This window comes from Schistocerca cancellata, chromosome 5 (assembly GCF_023864275.1).
Source record: "Schistocerca cancellata isolate TAMUIC-IGC-003103 chromosome 5, iqSchCanc2.1, whole genome shotgun sequence".
In the NCBI taxonomy this organism is placed as follows: Eukaryota; Metazoa; Arthropoda; class Insecta; order Orthoptera; family Acrididae; genus Schistocerca; species Schistocerca cancellata.
This window is the reverse complement of record NC_064630.1, coordinates 481,521,817-481,544,236: the sequence shown is the minus strand read 5'-3', so window position 1 is coordinate 481,544,236 and position 22,420 is coordinate 481,521,817. Positions and strand designations below refer to the sequence as shown.

Here is a 22,420-nt window from a genome sequence, read left to right as displayed (position 1 = left end):
TGCCGCTAGACTCGGCTAGAAATGAACGGTTTATTCTCCTCAGTCAGCCTATAAAATAAGATGCTTTTGCGAGTTTTTAAAAGAGCTAATTAAGTAATCAATTTAATTTTTTTACAACTTTATTTATTGATTCTTGAGCAAAATTTTCAGATTTTTGTAAGAAATTCAATCAGTAAGCCTGCATCCGAGCAGTTAAAGTTGCTCGCCATTTCCAGCTTAGTCGACAGGACCGATTGTCGACCTCTGGTACAGAGCCGAGTGGATGGTCCGAATCAGAAGCTCAGACGGTCGTGCGACCGTGTAGTCTGCAGATTGCTCGACTTGCACCATAGGATAATTGCGTTTCGGGTTCCGCTGAATAGGTCAGTCCATTACACGCAGGAGGTCACTACACGGGTAGCAGGGGCAGTGTGGAGTGAACTGGACGGTTTATTAGGGAAAACACAAAAAGGCCTTCAATCTCAAAGGCTCGAACACATGAAGAACGTAGATCCAGGAACCATTGATATAACAATTGTAAACTGTCGTAGCTGTGTTGGGAAAGTACCAGAGCTTCAAGCGCTAACAGAAAGCACTGATTCACAAATCGTTATAAGCACTGAAAGCTGGCTAAAGCCGGAGATAAGTTCAGACGAAAGTTTTGCGAAAACCCTAACGGTGTTCAGAAAGGATAGGCTAAACATGGTTGACGGTGGCGTATTTGTTGCTATTAGAAGTAATTTATCTTGTAGCGGAATTGAAGTAGATAGTTACAATGAGTTACTATGGGCAGAGGTTATTCTTGGCAACCAGAATAAAACAATAATTCTATCCTTTTACCGAACTCCCAACACAGATGATATAATCGCTGAAACGTTCAAAGAAAACTTGAGCTTGATTTCAAACACGTACCCGACTCACACAACTATAGTTGGTGGTGACTTTAATTTTCCCTCGATATGTTGGCGAAAGTATTTAATTCAGGAGGTATGGATAAAATATCATCCGAAATTGTGCTAAACGCATTCTCTGAAAATTATTTCGAGCAGTTAGTTCATGAACCCACACGAATAGTAAACTGTTATGAAAAAACACTTGATAACGAGCATCGAAACCGATACAGGTATTAATGAACACAGGGTTGTCGTTGCGAGATTGATTATTGTAACTCCCAAAACCTCTAAAAACAAACGGAAAGTATACCAGATCAAAACGCAGACAAAAATTAACTTGACGCCTTCCTGAGAGACAATTCCCACTTTTTAAATTTTAAATCTGAAAGTGTAGACCAGACGTGACTTTAATTCAAAGAAATAGTATCGACAGCAGTTGAGAGATCTGTACCAAATAAATTAACAAACGCCGCGTGGGATTAGCCGATCGGTCTAAGGCGCTGCAGTCATGGACTGTGCGGCTGATCCCGGCGGAGGTTCAAGTCCTCCCTCGGGCATGGGTGTGTGAGTTTGTCCTTAGGATAATTTAGGATAAGTAGTGTGTAAGCTTAGGGACTGATGACTTTAGCAGTTAAGTTCCATACGATTTCACACACATTTGAAGAAATTAACAAACGACCAAGCTGTTCCCCCTTGGTACACGAAACTTGTCAGAACACTGTTGCAGCAACGAAAAAAGCATGCCAAATCCAAACAAACGCAAAATCTCCAAGACAGGCGATCTTTTACAAAATATTAAAATTTAACGTGGACTTCATTACGAGATGCTTGTAATACACTCCTGGAAATTGAAATAAGAACACCGTGAATTCATTGTCCCAGGAAGGGGAAACTTTATTGACACATTCCTGGGGTCAGATACATCACATGATCACACTGACAGAACCACAGGCACATAGACACAGGGAACAGAGCATGCACAATGTCGGCACTAATACAGTGTATATCCACCTTTCGCAGCAATGCAGGCTGCTATTCTCCCATGGAGACGATCGTAGAGATGCTGGATGTAGTCCTGTGGAACGGCTTGCCATGCCATTTCCACCTGGCGCCTCAGTTGGACCAGCGTTCGTGCTGGACGTGCAGACCGCGTGAGACGACGCTTCATCCAGTCCCAAACATGCTCAATGGGGGACAGATCCGGAGATCTTGCTGGCCAGGGTAGTTGACTTACACCTTCTAGAGCACGTTGGGTGGCACGGGATACATGCGGATGTGCATTGTCCTGTTGGAACAGCAAGTTCCCTTGCCGGTCTAGGAATGGTGGAACGATGGGTTCGATGACGGTTTGGATGTACCGTGCACTATTCAGTGTCCCCTCGACGATCACCAGTGGTGTACGGCCAGTGTAGGAGATCGCTCCCCACACCATGATGCCGGGTGTTGGCCCTGTGTGCCTCGGTCGTATGCAGTCCTGATTGTGGCGCTCACCTGCACGGCGCCAAACACGCATACGACCATCATTGGCACCAAGGCAGAAGCGACTCTCATCGCTGAAGACGACACGTCTCCATTCGTCCCTCCATTCACGCCTGTCACGACACCACTGGAGGCGGGCTGCACGATGTTGGGGCGTGAGCGGAAGACGGCCTAACGGTGTGCGGGACCGTAGCCCAGCTTCATGGAGACGGTTGCGACTGGTCCTCGCCGATACCCCAGGAGCAACAGTGTCCCTAATTTGCTGGGAAGTGGCGGTGCGGTCCCCTACGGCACTGCGTAGGGTCCTACGGTCTTGGCGTGCATCCGTGCGTCGCTGCGGTCCGGTCCCAGGTCGACGGGCACGTGCACCTTCCGCCGACCACTGGCGACAACATCGATGTACTGTGGAGACCTCACGCCCCACGTGTTGAGCAATTCGGCGGTACGTCCACCCGGCCTCCCGCATGCCCACTATACGCCCTCGCTCAAAGTCCGTCAACTGCACATACGGTTCACGTCCACGCTGTCGCGGCATGCTACCAGTGTTAAAGAATGCGATGGAGCTCCGTATGCCACGGCAAACTGGCTGACACTGACGGCGGCGGTGCACAAATGCTGCGCAGCTAGCGCCATTCGACGGCCAACATCGCGGTTCCTGGTGTGTCCGCTACGCCGTGCGTGTGATCATTGCTTGTACAGCCCTCTCGCAGTGTCCGGAGCAAGTATGGTGGGTCTGACACACCGGTGTCAATGTGTTCTTTTTTCCATTTCCAGGATTGTAGTTTCCACAACGGAAGTTTATCTCGAAACCCGGCAGAAAATCCAAAGAGATGCTGGTTGTATGTAAAGTATGCAAGTCACAATCAGGGCCTTCTCTGCGCGATAGCAATGGGAATATTATCGATGACAGTGCTGCTAAAGCAGAGTTACTAAACACAGCCTTCCGAAATTCCTTCACCAAAGAAGACGAAGTAAATATTACAGCATTAGAATCAAGAATAGCTGCCAACGTGAGTAATTTAAAAGTAGATATCCTCGGAGTAGGGATCCAACTTAAATCACTTAATAATAGAAAGTTTTCCGGTCTTTAGTGTATACCAATAACGTTACTTTCAGAGTATGCTGTTGCAATAGCTCCGTACTTAACAGTCATACACAACCGCTCGCTCGAGGAAAGATCCATACCCAAAGACTGGGAAGTTGGACATGTTACACCAATATTCAGCATAGGCCGTAACAATATCCACTAAATTACAGGCCCATATCACGCTGGTATGCAGCAGGATTTGGTACATACAATGTGTTCGAAAATTATGAATTACCTCGCAGAATGCGTCTACAGGAATATAGAAAACATCTTTCTTGTGATTTTGACAAGGGATTTAAAACTGATCCCGTATTTCTCGATTTCCAGAAGGCTTTTGACACTGTACCACACAAGCGGCTTTTCAGTTATGTGACTGGATTCGCGATTTTCTTCAGGAGAGGTCACAGTTCGTAGTAATTGACGGAACGTCATCGAGTAAAACGGAAGTGATTTCTGGCGTTCCCCAAGGTAGTGTTATAGGCCCGTTGCAGTTCCTCTCTACGAGGACTATTCGGAAAGTGAGGAGCGATCGGTCGCGAAATGGAAACCACTGTGAAAATCCGACCAGGCTTTTCACAGACATTTTGGGCAGTGTCTCTAGTATGCCCGTCGATCGCATCAAGAAGTTCTTTTCAGTTGTGACCGCACTGTAAGCGAGTAAAGGTGCCTAGAACAACAATGTCTCCCGCCAAGTAGGAGGGCCCGCTGAGAGACTTCGCCTTAATGAATGCAGCCCACATAACGCAACTGCCACGCACTTCTTTCTTCATGGCAATTCTCAGCCGCACTCTGCAGGGGCAGTGAAGACGCTCCTGCAGCCTTTTCGGGGATGTATTCGATCACCCACAATACAGCCCTAATTGGCTCGTCCTGAGTATCATCTCTGTTCACATGAAACGCTGGATACGAAGACAACACTTGGAAGCAGGCTACGCGCTATAGACCAGCGTAGAGAATTATCGAAAAGCACAGGCGGCTGCCTTCTATGAAGATGGTGCTGGAAACTTGGTATAACGCTCCGACAAATGTCTAAGTCGGAGCGTCAACTGTGTAGAGAAGTATCTGGAAGGTGTAGCTAAATGTGCAAAGAAAACAGTTTTGATTTTCACTGTGGTTTCCATTTCGCGACCGATCGTTCCTTACTTTCCGAACAACCCTCGTATAAAAGCTATTTAGGAGACAATCTGGGCAGCTGTCTTAGGTTGTTTGCAGATGACGCTGTCGTTTATCGACTAGTAAAGTGATTAGGAGATCAAACAAACTGCAAAACGATTTACAAACGATATCTGTATGGTGCAAAACTTGGAAATTGACCCTAAATAACGAAAAGTGTAAAGTCATCCACAAGAGTGCTAAAAGGAATCCGTTAAACTTCCGTTACACGATAAATCAGTCAAATCTAAAGGTAGTAAATTCAACTAAATGCCTAGCAATTACAATAACAAACAACTAAAATTGGAAAGAACACACAGAAAATATTGTGGGGAAGGCAAACCAAAGACTGCGATTTATTGGCAGAACTCTTAGACTGTGTAACAGATATACTACAGAGACTGCCGCCACTGAGCTTGTCCGTCCTATTTCGGAGGACTGCTACGCGGTCTGGAATCCTTACCAGATAGGATTAACGGAATACACCAAGAAAGTTCAAAAAAGAGAATTACGTTTTGTATTATCGTGAAATAGAAGCGAGTTGCCACTGACATTATACAGCATTTGGAGTGGTCAACGTTAAAACAAGGGTTTCCTCTTTGCGCCGGAATGTTCTCACGAAATTTCAATCCCAATTTCTCCTCAAAAATCGAAAATATTTTGCTGGCACCGATCTGCATGGGGAGAAAGGATCAGGGAGAAAGGATCATCATAATAAAATAAGGGAAATTATAGCTGGGATCGAAAGATATCGATGTTGGTTTTCTCCGCACGCTGTCCAGATTGGAAAAATAGATAATTATTGTGAAGGCGGTTCGATGAACCCTCTGCCAGGCTGATTTGCTGAGTATCCATGTAGATGTAAATGTAGATGTCCGAAATGAGTTGTGTCTATGATGGAAGTCCTGCAGTTTGCAAATCTTATTTGAAATCAAGAAAAAACAATTTTGTTTGTCTACAGGATGTCGCACACGGTGTAACAGAACAGTTTTCGGTAAGTCGAAAAAGAATAAGAAAGTTCCTGACGTTTGAAACAAAAATGTGTTTGGTTTTTTGCAGTAACTAATTAATAAAGTAAAATATAAAAAAAATAGCCTATTACTCTTTGTGGATGTGCTCGAGGAGTATTTCACCCAAATTTAGGAAGATATCTTTGTCGGGGGGCCCACAATCCGTTCCGTCTTCTTGAGAAACACTGAACCGACAAATAAGCGTTTAAAGATAAAAGAAAAGTGTTTCAATCAGATTAAAAGCGAATTTGTGTAAAAATTTTCATACTCACAGCTATTATACTGTCGCAGAAGCGTACACGAGTCCTTCCACGACCTCTAAATCTCCCTGCTGCACAGTTTTCACATGGTACCTCGCCGCCAGCGCTTCGCGGAGATCGTGTAGCGCGCGGCAGTGAGCGTCCTGCAGGCGATTATTGTTACGATCGATCGCAAATGTTTCTCCGTGGTTTCCACCTTCGACTCACACGATTTGCAGAACTTTCAAAATGGGACTGAAATCTTCATTGAAATGCTAAGCAGTGCTTCTCCAGGCGCGATTGATGTGTTTTCGAGCAAACTGCCAGATGAGCCATACCGACTCGTATTCATGTACACTATCACATATTTCAGCGAGATTTCCGAGCGTGCCCACATTCGCATCTGCTCTCCGACGCGTCGCACCGAGATCCTGCGCACCCAAACTAAATGACGCGTATCTTTGTTCCTACTTCACATATCAACTTGGGGTTTTGATATGATATTCTACACACTTGTTGCTTCAAAAAAATCTGTTAAGAGAATTGGTGTTTGAAGTGGAGAATGAATCCTTAGTGCAGCTGTGGGAGTAGTAGTCCTGCAAAATTCCTAACCACCAGACTTTGTGCAAACGCCCTGACGTACATTTCAATCCTCTCCGCAGTCTCTCATTGAGTTCGGACGTGTGATACTACAAATGACGTGAAAAGACCCCTCCTTGAAGCTTCCGTGGCGTCGCGTGATGCCGCCGTGACCAGAATCCACATACTCCTACCGATGTGCAGCGAGCGAGAGCAATGCCCTGGCGTACTGCTCCACGGATTTGATTGGAAACGTATATTGACGGATATGAAGTAACTGTATGCTATGTTACATTACCACTTAATGTAAATAAGTGTCTCCATCCTTGCTTTAGTCGGCGAGACAGGGTAAACTTCACACACCAAAAGACAGTAACGACAGCCCCATAGCTATACAACTATTTTCAGGAAGGATTACAAGGTCTGGACTGGAATATGGTTCCCGCTAACAGTTTAATACACTACCATCAAATGGCTATTAGCAATTTCGGCCGACAAACACATCAACAAACCGGAATACATTCAAACTCAGTAAAAGAAACACATAAAATCTTGCTGATTTTCGACGTAGCTACCCGGGTGGAAGCCTAAGAGGATTTCATCAGCAGTATACACCGGGAAAGCCTATATTCACACATAAAATCTTACTTAGATTTACACACGATCGAATGAAGTTTGCTGGTATCAACTAGAACAAGCCAAGTCCGTCACTTTTATCTAACACCAGCTCCAGCTAGCTAACGGCCTCATGCTCATCCCTGAGGCCGCAGTTTAGCGACCAAAGCCCCTTCTCTGACTCACAACACTCACCGACAAAATCAGGAAGCGTCAAAGCAGAATTCGATGCCCGCGCATGGGTACGCAGTTTCAGCGTAGCGTAAAAGTAATCTATTTGATCACTGAGGATACCTCACTCCAGGACTCCGAAGTCATAGCTACATTAAAACCGAACTCCGCCCCAGAGGGAGCACGACTTGCCACATCAACCTCACGAGTGATGACAGTCGACTGGTCTATTTCACGAGTATACAACCGCTCTAGAAACTGTTTAATCTACAGTCCCTCTGGCGAATCGGATTTGAAATTCGGTGGCCGCATGCAGGCAGTTTCGTTGGTCAATCCATGTTTGCCCTAATAGCGCTTCTGTAAATTGCACCTTTTGACAGGATACTAAGGACACTTTCAACAAACGTTCGCCATGGGTAAATTTTTCGCTATTAAAATCCGCCTTTTAGGCTCCACTCACAGACCATCGAGGAGGATTAGTGGAAAACCCAGCTCCACGTCCAAGCAAGCCTCCTCCTCACAGAAACACGACCGTATCGCCAACAAAGGCCAAAGGGAGGGCATATAGGCACGGTCTGGAAGTGAGATGTTATAGATGGTCCGTTCATCGACAAGAGATGTTGACCTTACTGAACCTCAGTGTACTATTCGAAAAGAGTATGTATTGGCTTCAAGTTTCAACTTCTCCTTTCTCTTTTCATTATTATCATCAACATAATCATCAGCATCAACAGCAGCATCGACACCGCCTCCATCACCACCACCACCACCACCACCAAAAACACAAATGCAGCACAAGACTAACACATGGCTCATCCAAATCACCTACACAAAATAATTAGTAAGTAAATGTGTATCGCTTATAGGAGACCCTTATCAATCTTTGTAATTTTTCGCTCTGTATCACACATGTTATGAAATATAGCAAAACATGAAACAGTGAAATTCAACTCCTAAAAGCTGTGAATCACAAACACAAGAAGACCGAGAAAATGTAGTTTGTGTCATTAACTGTTCAATTATTTGACTCCTTCGTCGTCTCAGAATAAAAAAGTTATTTTACTACCGAACATCCACTTATTTCATCTGAAAAATCTATATATTTTGCGCAGTAAGTAGGGTCGAGAACATTTTTGTCTTTCGCGACCTACCTAGTGCAAACAGTGCTTTTGAGACGCGTGTGATGGACTGAGGAAACTAAGAAGATCTTACCATACTGTCTTGTCTAAGAAGGGCATCCATATGATTACAAACATTATAATTTTGGTAAACACCTTGGCGTGGCGTCTTTATCTCAGTATCAGCATAAGAAAGTTATCAAACGGTTAAGCACCCAGAACTGGCAGCAGGAAACGAAATGAGACGATAAGTGATCTCATTCCTGTGCTTGAAATACCGAGTCATTTTACAAATAACACTGTAGCATAATCCCACTTATAGCTATGACGCTGCACCTCCTCTGTCCTGGATACATGTACCGATTGGGTTAGGTAGAGTGTCGTAAGCTATTGTATCCTCACCTGAGGAAAGCTGGTCCACAACTGTTGAAGCTGAGGATACTGACGCCGATACATAGGTGATAAACGAGCTGGGCCCAACGTGTTGTATTGGGAACGGATCTGGGGGCTAGCTGGTTACAGGAGTACCTCAAAGTCACGCAGACAGTCGATAGAGACACGTGCATTGTGTACACGAGCACTTTCCTGTTGAAAATCGGCTCCACGACAAAGTTACATGACACGTGAGGATGTAAGATGTCTAAGACGTCAGCGACGTACCATTGTGCCATCAAAGTTCTCTCAATATCTATCAGCCGTGACCTGCTGTTATATACGAGGGTTGTCCAGAAAGTAAGTTCCGACCGATCGCGAAATGGAAACCACTGGGAAAATACGGTAAAGCTTTGCACAGATGTTTTGGTCAGTGTCTCTAGTATGCCCGTCGATCGTGTAGCGTTGCTCTTTTCAGTTTTGAGTGAACAGTGAGCACGTAAAGATGCATAGGGAATAGCGTCTCCCGCCAAGTATGAGCGCCTGCTTAGAGATTTCGCCTGTATCATGAAGCACACAGTACACAACTGTCGAGCAGTTCCTTCTTCATGCCAATTCTCGGCCGCACACTGCAGGGGCAATGAAGACGCTCCTGCAGCGTTTCCGATGAGAAGTCTTTGATCACCCACAATACAGTCCGTGATTGGCTTCCCCTGAGTTTCATCTCTGCTCACAAGAACCGTTAGCTATGAAGACAGAATTTCTCCACAGACAACAAACTGCAGACCACTGCAGAAAACTGGCCGAAAGCACAGGCGGCTACTTTCTATGACGAGGATATTGGAACGTTGATACAACACTACGACAAAACTCGAAGTTGGAGCGGCGACTACGTAGAGAAGCAGGTGGAAGGTGTACCTAACTGTTGCAAATAAAACGTTTCTGGTTTTCACTGTGGTTTCCATTTCGCGACCGATCGGAACTAACTTTCTGGGCAACCCTCGTACCCTAATACCATGATGCCATGGGTACGCTGTGCCTCTCCAGATCACTGGAAGAATGGGACCCCTCCGCCATACTCACCGATGATGGACATCTCTGGGTAGTGGAGAACCATGATTCATTGCTGAATACAATGAGGCGCGTTTCATAACCAGTCCATGCTTCCTAGTCAGGGCACCATTCCAAACGCAGCCGTTTGTGTTGTGGTGTTTGTGGCAGCCTATGCTCGGGTTGATATTTCCCTAGTCCGGCTCTTGGTTGTCTAAGACCAACGAACCAATGATGTGCAATGACACAGAATACTGCAGGGAGTCCAAGCCCTGTTCTCGGATGGCTGGCGCACACGTGAAGGGGCTACGACGTACCTGGCGAACACCACACGGCGATTCTCCCTCGTGTTCGACTGAAATTTTGACGACGAGCGTACCTGTCCCTCACGTTCCCGTGTAGTCTGTGTCGGGGTATTATCACATCTGAATCCCTGCAAAACCCGGATATTGCGCGATTCGACCAACTGGCTGAATGAAGACCTACAATGAGACCCCATCAAACTTTCATGTGCTGATAAGCCTGTTCTCATGTGTATGCAGCATCTCCATGTCCTTCACAACAATCACTCAACAGCTGATGTTGTTTACACCTCTTACATGCCCTGCCACGCCTGGTAACAGCACTAACCACGAACTACACTAACGTACTCTGGTGGTTTCGTCGATTGTCACAGGGAATTTACATACCCGCCGATGGAGTGTGCGTGCGAAGTTCGAGTGACATGCAACCACGTCTTCTGGATGTTTCACTTTTGATCAGGTCGTGTATAACGGGTGTCCACATTACATGGGGCGTCGTGCACAGAGAGATGAATGTAGATGATTCTTATAGGCGACTTGAGGAATGAAAATGTAGGCTTTCGTACCACTAGAGTAACTATTGGTGGGTCAAAACTTTTTGAGAAAAGAATATATATATATAAATAAATGTTTTTTTTAACAGTACTTTCTTTCAGAACTTTGTAATGTACGATATCTTTTCCCTGGAACGATAGTACTTCTGCTTTGTTTCCAATTATTTTTTTCATTTTGATATATTAAAGTTTTCTTACATACAAAGCTTTTCCTCCAACGTAATAGATACCTGGAAATTATTACATCCTTTACATAAGACCTTAATTTACCTCCTCAGGATGTCCCTCCAGGTGTTTCGACCTTATATATCTTCTTTCTCTGCGCCAAGTCTTCTGGTTGCTAATTGTACATTTTGGAGTCATGTCGTCATAGCGCGTCCATTTCTTTTCTTTCCCCCCGGTTCCCATTCCACGATCGTTTTCAGTATTCTGGTTTCCTCCATTCTTCTTACATGCTCGTACCATTGTAGCTTTCTTCTATCCGTCACGTCATGTGTTCTTTCTCTTAATTCCATTCTCTTTATTATTTCGTCGTTTCTTATTTTCCCTTTACTAGAAATTCTTAGTGATCTTCTCCAGACATCGATTTCCACTGCTTACAGTTTTTTTATGTGTTTCTGATTAGTAGTCCATATTTCCACTTCATATATAGCTATGGTCTCTTGTATCGATTTATATATGATTCTTTTGGTACGGTTTATTACATTTCTGCTCCATGAGATTGAGTTGAGCATCCAATGACCTTCTTTCCATTGCTAATTCGTTTATTAATTTCTACTCTGATTTTCCCTCCATCTCTAAAATAGATCCCTAATAACAGAAAGTATTGATCTTCTTAATTCTCTTTCCCTCTGTGTACAAGTCATCTGGATAATTTGTGAGGTAGGCTGTTTTCTGATACTTAAACTTCAGTCCTCTGTTGCTGTATTCCAATGCCACTGATTACATATATTATTTGCATCCTCCTCGTCTTGTGCTAGAACTACTTGACCATCAGCAAATAGTAGGCAGTGTAAATAAACTCCATCTTTAATGTCTAGCCACATCCCATTTCATTTACAAGACCAAGTCTTAAGACTAATGTCTAAATAGATTTTAAATAACGTTGATGTAGAGTGTATAATAATTGTGTAAAATAATTATGTATTATTTATGGTTGTTGAAAGCAGAAAAATACGTAAAGACTTATTATAGGTTAAATGAACATTTTAGAGACTTCGACACGTTAAGCCACAATATTCGGAAGCGGCAGCAGTCGAACAAGGAAGACCGGCACGTGTGTGACATTGGTCACGTTTCTGCCCAACGTGAGAAGCCATAGATCAACGACCGCAGAGTGGCAAAAACACCGAATAACTACAGCCGGCAAACGGGCGTGAGGGGCCCTCTGAGGTGGTCTTTTGAAGAGGTCCTTCGAGGGGAGAAAGAAGACACGAAAAAACGTCAAATGTACGTCATACTTCGCTAAAACGACTTAGCCGCTACTCTGCTCGACAGATTATGTCGGTACCGCGCAAATACGTCAACGCAGAAGATGGCATCCCAGATGTTACCAGAAAGAAGTTCGTGTGGTATTAACGCAGGTGGCTGGTGAGGACGAAGGGACTGTGGCCTCACCAAATGGGTCACCTGTGAACTTAGAAGCTGATGAAATCCGTCAGAAGCCAAACCTGAGGGTCGCTGGTTCGATTCCGGGACGGAGCACTTCACGTCACGCCGTAGCCGCTTCTTAATAACGCAACGAGCGAATGCAAGGTCGAGCCGCCACCGCAGTGAATCATGGGCACTGTTGTGGCTGGAAGAATAAGCCTCCGGCATGGCGCTCCAACACGAGCCGTCGCCGCATCAGCTGTCACCGGAATCACCACGCTACGGTTGCGTCGCTCCGCCGCCGCGAGAAATTGAGCGAATTAACACACAATGCATTAGTCTGTTCGTTTAAAGGGTTGTATGTCTCAATAAATGACTGTTAGTGGAAGCACCAATGTCTCACTCACACCTCACCCACTGAGCCAAGGAAAGAGCCTACTCCACCGCCCACAAAGTGTCGCTTCCTTCCCGCCATCCCTGACAAAATAATGAACTGCTCCTATCAGTCACTGGCGCTCAATATCTAGAGTCACTAAACCCTGACTGGCTACACTGGTGCCACTGGGCAACCTTGTAACAGATCCTTGCTAGTCCTAAATTTCTGTGAAACTGTATTACCAATTATGATTTATGTTATCTTCATATACTTCTTGTATTATTTTAATTAAAGGACCCCTTATCTTCGCTATATCTAATGCTCTCCGAAGTAATTTTCTCAGGACAGTAACCTACGTTTTTCTAAACCTATAATGTGTTCACTTTTGATCCATTTGTATTTCTATTAGTACAGAAATTCATTGATTTTGATCTGCAAGTTTCTTTTGATCTATAATATTGATACAATGATGTGCAAATGATATTACTGTATATGATTTTTGTGTTTGTATTATTATTGCTGTCTAAATGTAGTAAATTTACAGTCATTGACACCTAATGTATATTTCAGCAGTAGCCCAAAGTCAAAATTTTCATGTTGTTAGTAGCCCTAGATCCTAGTTTTGGGCCATATTTAGTTTCAGGTCTATTTCTTGACACATGTAAGGTTCAGATTAGCCAGTATGTGGGTCCATTTTTACACAAACCTTTTTTTTTAATTTGTGTGTATTTTAGTTAATATAACTGACTAATTGTGTACAATGATATTTCTGTATACATTGTCACTTACAGATTTCTGTTTTGTATCATTAGGGAAATGTAAATGCTGTGTTTTCTTTTCTATTATGAGTCACACCCCATACATATTTCAGCCAAAGCTCGAGGTCTCCGTTTTATGTCAGTGGTGGCCTAAAGTCTTAGTTTCATGTCACCTGTAGCCCAACATCTACGATTTTCTACAAGAATGTCTTACTTATTTGTAATGTAAATTTATTATCTAATGTAATTCTGTGACATCCTTTGTTTCTACAATTGTGTATTAACTTTTTGTATTATTTATACAATAATTTGAACTCGCTGTTTTGTATTAATTCATGTCTAAGGTATAATAAAAAAGTTTTAGTTTATGATTATTACGTAAATGTTCATTCATTCATCTAATATGTGACTTGGCGAAAAAATTCATTCACTGTATATTATGTTCGTTGATATAAATTTTATTGGTGATGCTTGATATTGTATCATTGCTACATAATCTTGATATCACCTTATTTATCGCAATAATATATACAAATGTCTTTTCTGTCTTTATATTGCTCTAACAAGACGTTAATTTCGAATGTACATTTTACTTTATTGGCATATTGTGCAAGACAGCGTCGTCCATAACTTGTTTCCCTTATGTTACAGTCATACAGCGCTGTTTGTTGATAGTAACTACATGGTGCGAACATTGAAATTAGTCTCTTTAACAAGTTTTCCCTCTGAATCCACCGAAGGCTATATTACGAAATGGTTCAAATGGCTCTGAGCACTATGGGACTTAACTTCTGAGGTCATCAGTCCCCTAGAACTTAGAACTACTTAAACCTAACTAACCTAAGGACATCACACACATCCATGCCCGAGGCAGGATTCGAACCTACGACCGTAGCGGTCGCGCGCTTCCAGACTGTAGCGCCTATAACCACTCGGCCACTCAGGCCGGCACTGTATTATAGATCTCCTTATGTTTTTACTCTGTGATATTAGACACATTGGTCAACTGACGTTACATAGACCTCAACAATCAATCCCGTTTGAAAATTTGGGCCATAATTCTACCAGTACGCAGTTATGGCCTTCTGAAAGTACAGCTTCTAAACATTCCCGCGTACCAGCTGTCACTCGCTCCGGCCCATTGCAGTCACTTAATGTCCGAACGTAAGGTACTGGAGTGACCACCAGACCTTCATATTCACGGGATGTTGAAAGTGAGGGAGGCGAGAGGTGAAAACCATTGCCAAAAGTGTTTGGAAATCTTGTTCTGAAACACTCTACTCTTCGCGAAAAACAGTAAGTAATATGAGTACATAATATGTAAATCTTAAGCACGTATGTGTTCAGTACTATTTAAACAATATTCTCGATCTGATATTCTGCAGCAATACATAAAATTAAGCGCCTCAAAATGAAAATGAATAAACTTATGCGACTGAAGAGTTATTATGAAATGAGGGTAATGATTTTCGATTTACAACTCAATCGTGCTAATCACACTGAAGAATAGTAAATCTCCTACAAATGTACTTAACAGCACAAATGCGAGCTTTACAATCTAAAGAAAATAACGCACAACAGCGATGCTAGCAATGGGATAGAGCTACTCGACTTCTTCAGTGATACACCAATTTATTCATTTATACCGCATTTGTGAGTAGCAACATAAAAATGTTCAAAGCAAAGAAATTTTGGCACCTGCTGCAGGTATGGATATCGCACACTTTGACCTAGTGAACAAAACATTGAAAACAACATGAAAACATTACATCACAAATCTTTTACTCACTTCACTGCATAGACTTCCCACTCAGGTGTTTTCTTTTTCTCCTAATACCTTGAAGCCAAGTTGGTGATGTTTCCTTGTGAGTAGCATTTTCTCACTACGTCCTCAGTTAGTTGTTGGGTGTATTCCAACATCTATCTCGACCCACACCTTTTACCCTCTGTAGCTCCCTCTGGTACAATGGAAGTTATTCGCTGATTTTTTAACACATGTAATATCGTTCTGACCGATCTTCTCGTCGGTGTTTTTCAACTGTTCCTTTTTTCATCGATTCTGAAGAGAACCTTCTGTTTCGATATCTCGTCAGTCTACCTAATTTTCAACATTCTTCTGTAGTACCACATCTCAGACTCTTGGATTCTCTTCTATTCCGATTTTCTTACAGTCAGTGACTCACTCTCATAAAATGCCGAGCCCCAAACGCACATTCTCAGAAATTTCTTCCTCAAATTAAAGCTTACGTTCGATACTGACAGACTACTCTCGGCCAGGAATACCCTCTTTGCCTGTGCAAGTCAGCTTTTCAATTTCTCTCTGTTTCCTCTGTCACGGGTTGAACTTCTTTCGAAATAGCAGAATTCCTTAACTTCGTCTACTTTGTGAGCATTAATTTACTTGTTAAGCATCTCGCTGTTCTCAACTCTGATACTTCTCGACATTTTCATATTTCTTCGGTTTGCTCTCAGACCAAGTTCTGTAGTCATTAGGCTCTTCAATCCATTGACTGTGTCTTGCAGTTGTTCATAACTTTCACTAGGGATAGCAATGTCACCAGCGAATCTTGTCATTGATACCCTTTCATACTGAATTTGAATCTAACCATTGAAAGTTTCTTTTTTTTCCCCTTCCGTTTCGTCTTCTATGTACGGACTGAACAGTCGGGACGAATTACAGCATACCTGTCTTAACCCTCTTTAATCCGAACACTTCGATGTTGGTCTTGCAATCTTATTGTTCTGTCTTGTACGTTGTGTGCATTACTACTTTCAGTCCCCGTAGCTGACTCCTATTTTAAGCAGAATTTCGAACATCTTGCACCATTTTACGCCGTGGAACGCTTTTTCTAGGGCCACAAATGGTATGAGCGCGTCCTGCTTTTTCTTCAGTTTTGCTTCTATTATTAAGCAAATGATCAAAAATGCCTCTGGTGCCTTAACTTTTCTTAAAACCAAACTGATCGTTGTCTAACAGATCCTCATTTTTCTTTTCCATTCTCCAGTATATTATTCTTGTCAGATGCAAGAGTTGTTACGCTGACTGTGCAATAGCTTCCCCACTTGTTTACCCTTGCTACCTTTACTTTTGTGTGGATGATATTTTTCGGAAAGCCTAGTCTCATAGATTCTACCCATCAATCTGAATAGTCGTTTGGTTGCTACTTCCCCCAAAGGTCTTAGAAATTCCGGTGGAATGTTGTATGCTCCTTCATCTTTACCTGGTCTAATGATTTCCAGAGCTCTTTCAAATTTTGACCCTACAACTGGATCCCGTATCTCTTTCACATCGACACCCATTTCTTCTACTGTCACGTTGTCAGACAAGCCCTCCCCTTAAAAAGTCCTTCAGTGTACTCTTCCAATACATACATCCTCCCCTCCTGCATTTAAGAGTGGAATTCCTGTTGCACTCCTAATGTTACCACGCTCGCTTTTAATTTCACAGAAAGTTCAGTATGCTGAGTCATCCCGACGATCATAATTTTTTTTATTTCTTCACATCTTTCCTGCACCCATTTGTCCTTTAGGTTCCCCTGCACTTTCTATTTATTTCGCTCCCAAGGGGTTTATGTTGCAGTATTCCTGTCTTTACTTAGACTTTTTTTTACTTTCTTCGATTAATTGAAGTGTTCCTCCTGTTATCCAAGGACTTTTTGCATTCACTTTCAGTTTTAATGGCCTTAGATTACTGTATTCTTGTCTTTCCGTGAAAATTAGAGTACTTCCTTCTTTCTTAGAGCAGCTGAAGTGACGCTTCCGTTACCTATGGTTTCTTCTCAACTACCTTCTTTGAATCTACAGGGTGGTTCGTTGATAGTGACCGGGCAAATAATTCACGAAATAAGCATCAAACGAAAAAACTACAGAGAACGAAACTCGTCTAGCTTGAAGGGGGAAACCAGATGGCGCTATGGAGGGCCTGCCAGATGGCGCTGCCATAGGTCAAATGGATATCAACTGCGTTTTTTTTTAAACAGGAACCCCCATTTTTATTACATATTAGTTTAGTACGTAAAGAAATATGAATGTTTTAGTTGGACGCCTTTTTTCGCTTTGTGATAGATGGCAAGGTCAAGACACGGAACAGCGAAACAGAGTCGTCGAGACGACCGGACATCCTACAGGTCGATTGAAATGAAATACATTGGAAATCAGAATGGATGTTGTAGTGACAATAAAATTTTCATTCAGTGTTTTAACTTCGCTTAGTGTTACAGTGGTCGTTTTAATTTTTTGCTTTTAGCTAATAATTTTGTGAAGTTTTGCTGTTATTGGTATCGGCTGTGTTGCAGTAGTATTAATACAAGTAGCTGCTTTCTTAGTAGGCAGAGAATTTCGAGACCATTATTGTTAGTTCTTAAATAGTTCTACTGGTGTAACTGAACTTTGGTAACGTAGACGTATAGTTTTTTTTCAGTAACTGTAAAATTTTACCATGAGTGAAAAGTGTGGGCTCTGTCGTAGGTTTGTGAGTAGTGGATTACGGTGTGGGATTTGCTCAAAGTATTTTCATTGGGGGGAATGCACTGGGGAAGCCAGTGGTCATTTTAGGGAGATCCTCTCCTGGGAATGTAGAATCTGTAGTAGAAACAAGTTAATAAAGGAGCAGGAGCGTAAGATCTGTGCCCTTCAGGTGCAGTTACAATGCGCAAAGGAGGAGCTAGATAGGTTGAGGAGGGTGGAGGGTGGTGGGGAATGGGAACTGGCAGTTGGCAAGAAGGTAGCTAGGAAGAGGAGCTATTCAGACAGATACGACCAACTGTCAGAGCTGAGTGGAGAGGAGCCTCGTGTAGCTGTAGATGTAGGTAACTTGCAGCAGTCCTCAGCAATTAGGAGGCCTAGGTTAGTTGCAAACTCTAGCAGAAAGAAGGTTCTGGAGCTAGGTAGTTCCCACGGTAGAGGTGTGGCCCAGCAGTTGCAGGAAGTGTTGGGGAGTGAGTACCAGGTCACCAGCATTGTGAAACCTAGTGCAGGATTGGCTTAGGTGACTGAAAGCATAGGGGAGTTATGTAAGAATTTTACGAAGGAGGATCAGGTAGTGATAATGGGTGGAGCAGGTAACAGTCTCGATAGGGACGGGGAATATGATGTCAGCGGTGACTTAGTTAAGATAGCTACTCAAACTGGTGCTACTAATGTGCATTTTGTGCAGCTGTTTCAGCGTCATGATCGGCTTCACCTTAATGGCGCTGTTAGACGCGTTAATGTGGGGCTGGGGATGGCACTGATGGTGGAGAGCATGGATCACATCTCAGTGGTGCCAGTTGGGTCTATCAGTAGATGGGGTTTCACTAGGCATGGCCTACACCTCAATAGGTATGGGAAGGGGAGGCTGGCTAAGCTTATAGGTGACAGTGTAGTGGGTGGTGGTGGTAGTGATGTCACTCATGGAAAAATTCCTGTGGGAGTTAGTGTCAGAGCTGCACCTTTTTTAGACTGAAGTCAGCTGATAGGTATACCTGCTTAAAGGAACTGCCTCTAACTAAGGGTTCACCTCCAGAGGATGTAATGTTTCCAAGTAAGCTTATTACATCAAAATATAAGAGGTATTAGTGATAAAGTTAGTGAACTGGTAATAGATGTTAACTCTGAAATTATTGGTATATCAGAGCAGCACTTAAATAATTTGATAATTCAGAGGCTTCCTTTACCAGGCTACAGATTAGCTGGCTGTTTCTCAAGGAGTTCCTTGCGGGGTAGGGAAGTGGAGTGGCTCTGTACATAAAAAACAGTATTTCATTTGAATCCGGAGACACGACACTGCACTGAACAGATATTTGAAAGTTGTGCAGCAAACTTCTAATTGCTGTTGTTTATAGGTCCCCTAACTCCGACTTCAGAGCATTTTTGCTTAAGTTAGGAGGGTTCTTGATTCACTTTGTGGGAAGTACCAGAAAGCAGTTATATGTGGTGACTTCAATATTAATTTTGTGTATGATTGTGCAAGAAAAAGGATGTTGGTAGATCTCCTAAATTCATATGATCTGATGCAAACTGTGTTTTTTTTCCAACTAGGATACAGGGGAACAGTAGCACAGTCATAGACAATATTTTTATTCATTCTTCATTACTAGATGGGCATTCTGTTAGTAAAAGTGTGAATGGCCTTTCAGACCATGATGCACAAATTTTAACACTAAAAGGTTTTTGTACTCAAACCAATGTCATATTTAATTAAAAACTACGTAGGAAAGTTAATCCAACAGCAATAGAGAGTTTTTTAAATCTTGTCAAGGAACAAGAGTGGCAAGATGTTCATAGTGCCGATAATATAGATGTTAAATACAATGTTTTCCATAACACATTTCTCATGCTCTTTGAAAGTTGCTTTCCATTAGAACATTCTAAACGGGGTACTAGCTGACTAGTGGGATAAGGTTATCATGTAGAACAAAGCAGAAATTATATCAAAATGTTAGAAGTAGTCACAATCAAGCTATAGTAGCCCATTACAAACAGTATTGTAAGGTGCTTAAAAATGTTATTAGCAAGGCAAAAAGTATGTGGTATGCAAATAGAATAGATAATTCACAGGATAAAATTAAAGCCATATAGTCAGTTGTGAAGGAAGTGTCTGGTCAGCAGCACAAGGTCAGTTCACAGTAATAATATTTCTGTTACTGATAAATCAGATATATGTACAGTATTTAACAATCATTCTCTGAGAGATGTAGTTTCTACAGGAAATCATATAAATTTCTTAGCAAATGCCTTTCCTAGATTGACGTCTGAAATACTCCTCTGTGATACAGACAAGAGGGAGAGTGAGTCAATAATTAAATCACTGAAGACTAAGGACTCTCATAAAGAAGTCGTTTGACAACTGAAAATGTTATATTCTCTTTTCTCTGTGAGGTACTGGATGGGCTAAACAAAAAGTTTCGAACGCTTGGCGTATTTTTTGAGTTAACAAAGGCATTCGACTGTGTTGATCATTACGGAATAAGGGGAGTAGCTGACAATTGGTTCATCTCTTACTTTAGCAACAGGCAGCAAAAGGTCATTATACACGATGTTGACAACGGCTGTGATGTGGGATCTGAGTGGGGTACTGTCAAGTGGGGGGTGCCCCAGGGATCAGTGTTGGAGCTGTTCCTGTTCCTTATTTATATAAATGATACGCCCTATAGTGTGACACTAGCTTGGTAGTAAAGGATGTTGTGTGTAACATTGACTCGGTTTCAAGTAGCGCAGTACATGACCTTAGTTCATAGCTTGTAGAAAATAAACTAACGTTAAATCACAGTAAGACACAGTTTTTACAGTTTCTAACACACAATTCAACAAAACCTGACGTTTTAATCTCACAGAACGGGCATATGATTAGTGAAACTGAACAGTTCAAATTTCTAGGTGTTCAGATAGATAGTAAGTTGTCGTGGAAAGCCCACGTTCAGGATCGTGTTCAAAGACTTAATACTGCCATTTTCACTATTCGAACGGTATCAAAAGTGAGTGATACGTCGACACGTAAATTAGTCTACTTTGCTTATTTTCATTCACTTATGTCGTATGGTATTATGTTTTGGGGTAACTCTTCCCATTCTAGAAGGATAATTTTGGCTCAGAAACGGGCGGTTCGGGCAATAAGTGGTGTGAGTTCACGAACCTCTTGTCGACCTCTGTTCACGAGTCTGGGTATTTTGACATTGGCCTCTCAATATGTATGCTCCTTATTGTCGTTTCTTGTTACCAATATTAGTTTATTTCCAAGAACAAGCAGCTTTCACTCGGTTAATACTCGGCAGAAATCAAACCTCCATATGGATCGGACTTCCTTAACTCTTGTGCAAGAAGGTGTGCAGTATACTGTTGCATCCATTTTCAATAAGCTACCACTCGAATTCAAAAATCTTAGCAGTAATCCATGCGCTTTCAAATCGAAATTGAAGAATTTCCTCATGGGTCACTCCTTCTATTCTGTCGAGGTGTTCCTTGAAAAATTAAGCTGATTCTTATTGTATTGCTGATAGCGTGTACTTAAATTTATGGACTGACTTTTTTCAGGTTCATGAACATTTATTTTTATCTGTTATTACTTTTATGTTGTAAGTTCATGTACAGACACGTTCCATGACCTTGGAGAGTTGCTCCTTAATTTGGTCCTACGGAACTTGACGTGTAAATAAAAAAATAAATAAATAAAATGAAAAATCAAGCAAAGTATAAAGAAATACACATATGCAATATAATAGACAAAATAAATGAGAACAAGAACTGTATGAGTGTGAAACAAATCGTATGCCACGAATCTGGTACTATGTTGAAGCTTGAAGATCTACTGGCAGCAGAGATCCCAGGGATCAAGGGTATACTGAGCAGAAGAACAGACTGAATGTTGGGTATGATTATATTGCTGTCATTGATGACGACGGTATTGCTGTTGCTGGTCATAATGATGATGTTGCTGTCATTGACGATGATGATCATGAACATTCAGCTGTCAACGATTATCATGTTACTGTTGCTGTTACTGTAGTTTTTGTTGTTGTTGATGATGATTGTGTGGTTTCTTTTGTTGATGATGTTGATGATGATGATGATGGTGTCAGTGACGATACTGTCGTTGTCATGAATGACAATGTTATTGCTGCTGCTAATGACAATGATGACAATGTCTTTTATAATAATATCGTTAGACATCTACGAAGAACTATACACACAGAAGGTTTCACTGTGTACGGTGAGTGATTTTTTTGTGGAGATGTGGACGCTCACCTGAGAGCAGCCCCTAGCGCGTCCCTCGCGATGTGTGTCTGTCCGTGCGCCGCCGCCTCCCAGTCCAGCACGGCGCCCGCCCCCGGCACCAGCTGGCAGCGGCCCCCGCAGGCCGCCAGCAGCGCCACCACAGCTGCCCCCGTCCTCCACAGCTGGCTCATCTCGTACCGTCTGCAAGGAATACAACATCTGTTTCTTCATGCATGAAACCTCCTTTTCTTGCAAAGGCTTCTACGAATCTCGCACTTTGATAGGCAATGAGTGAGAATAAGCAGAATCAGAACGTTGTCCGACTGATACCTGAGTATTGGTCATCAGTCAGGACCGACAGAGAAGACAGAGAAGATCCAAAGAAGAGTGGCTCATATAGTGAAC

General features: G+C 42.5%; 1 protein-coding gene across 1 annotated transcript in view; it reads right to left on the bottom strand.

The window, feature by feature from the left end:
- Window positions 1-22,206, bottom strand: part of LOC126188613 (uncharacterized) — a 38,656-nt gene extending 16,450 nt beyond the window's left edge. Inside the window, exon 1 of the mRNA XM_049930215.1 lies at window positions 22,046-22,206. Coding sequence (XP_049786172.1) covers window positions 22,046-22,206 — 161 coding nt within the window. The remainder of the gene's footprint in view (window positions 1-22,045) is intronic.
- Between the last annotated feature and the right edge of the window lie 214 nt (window positions 22,207-22,420).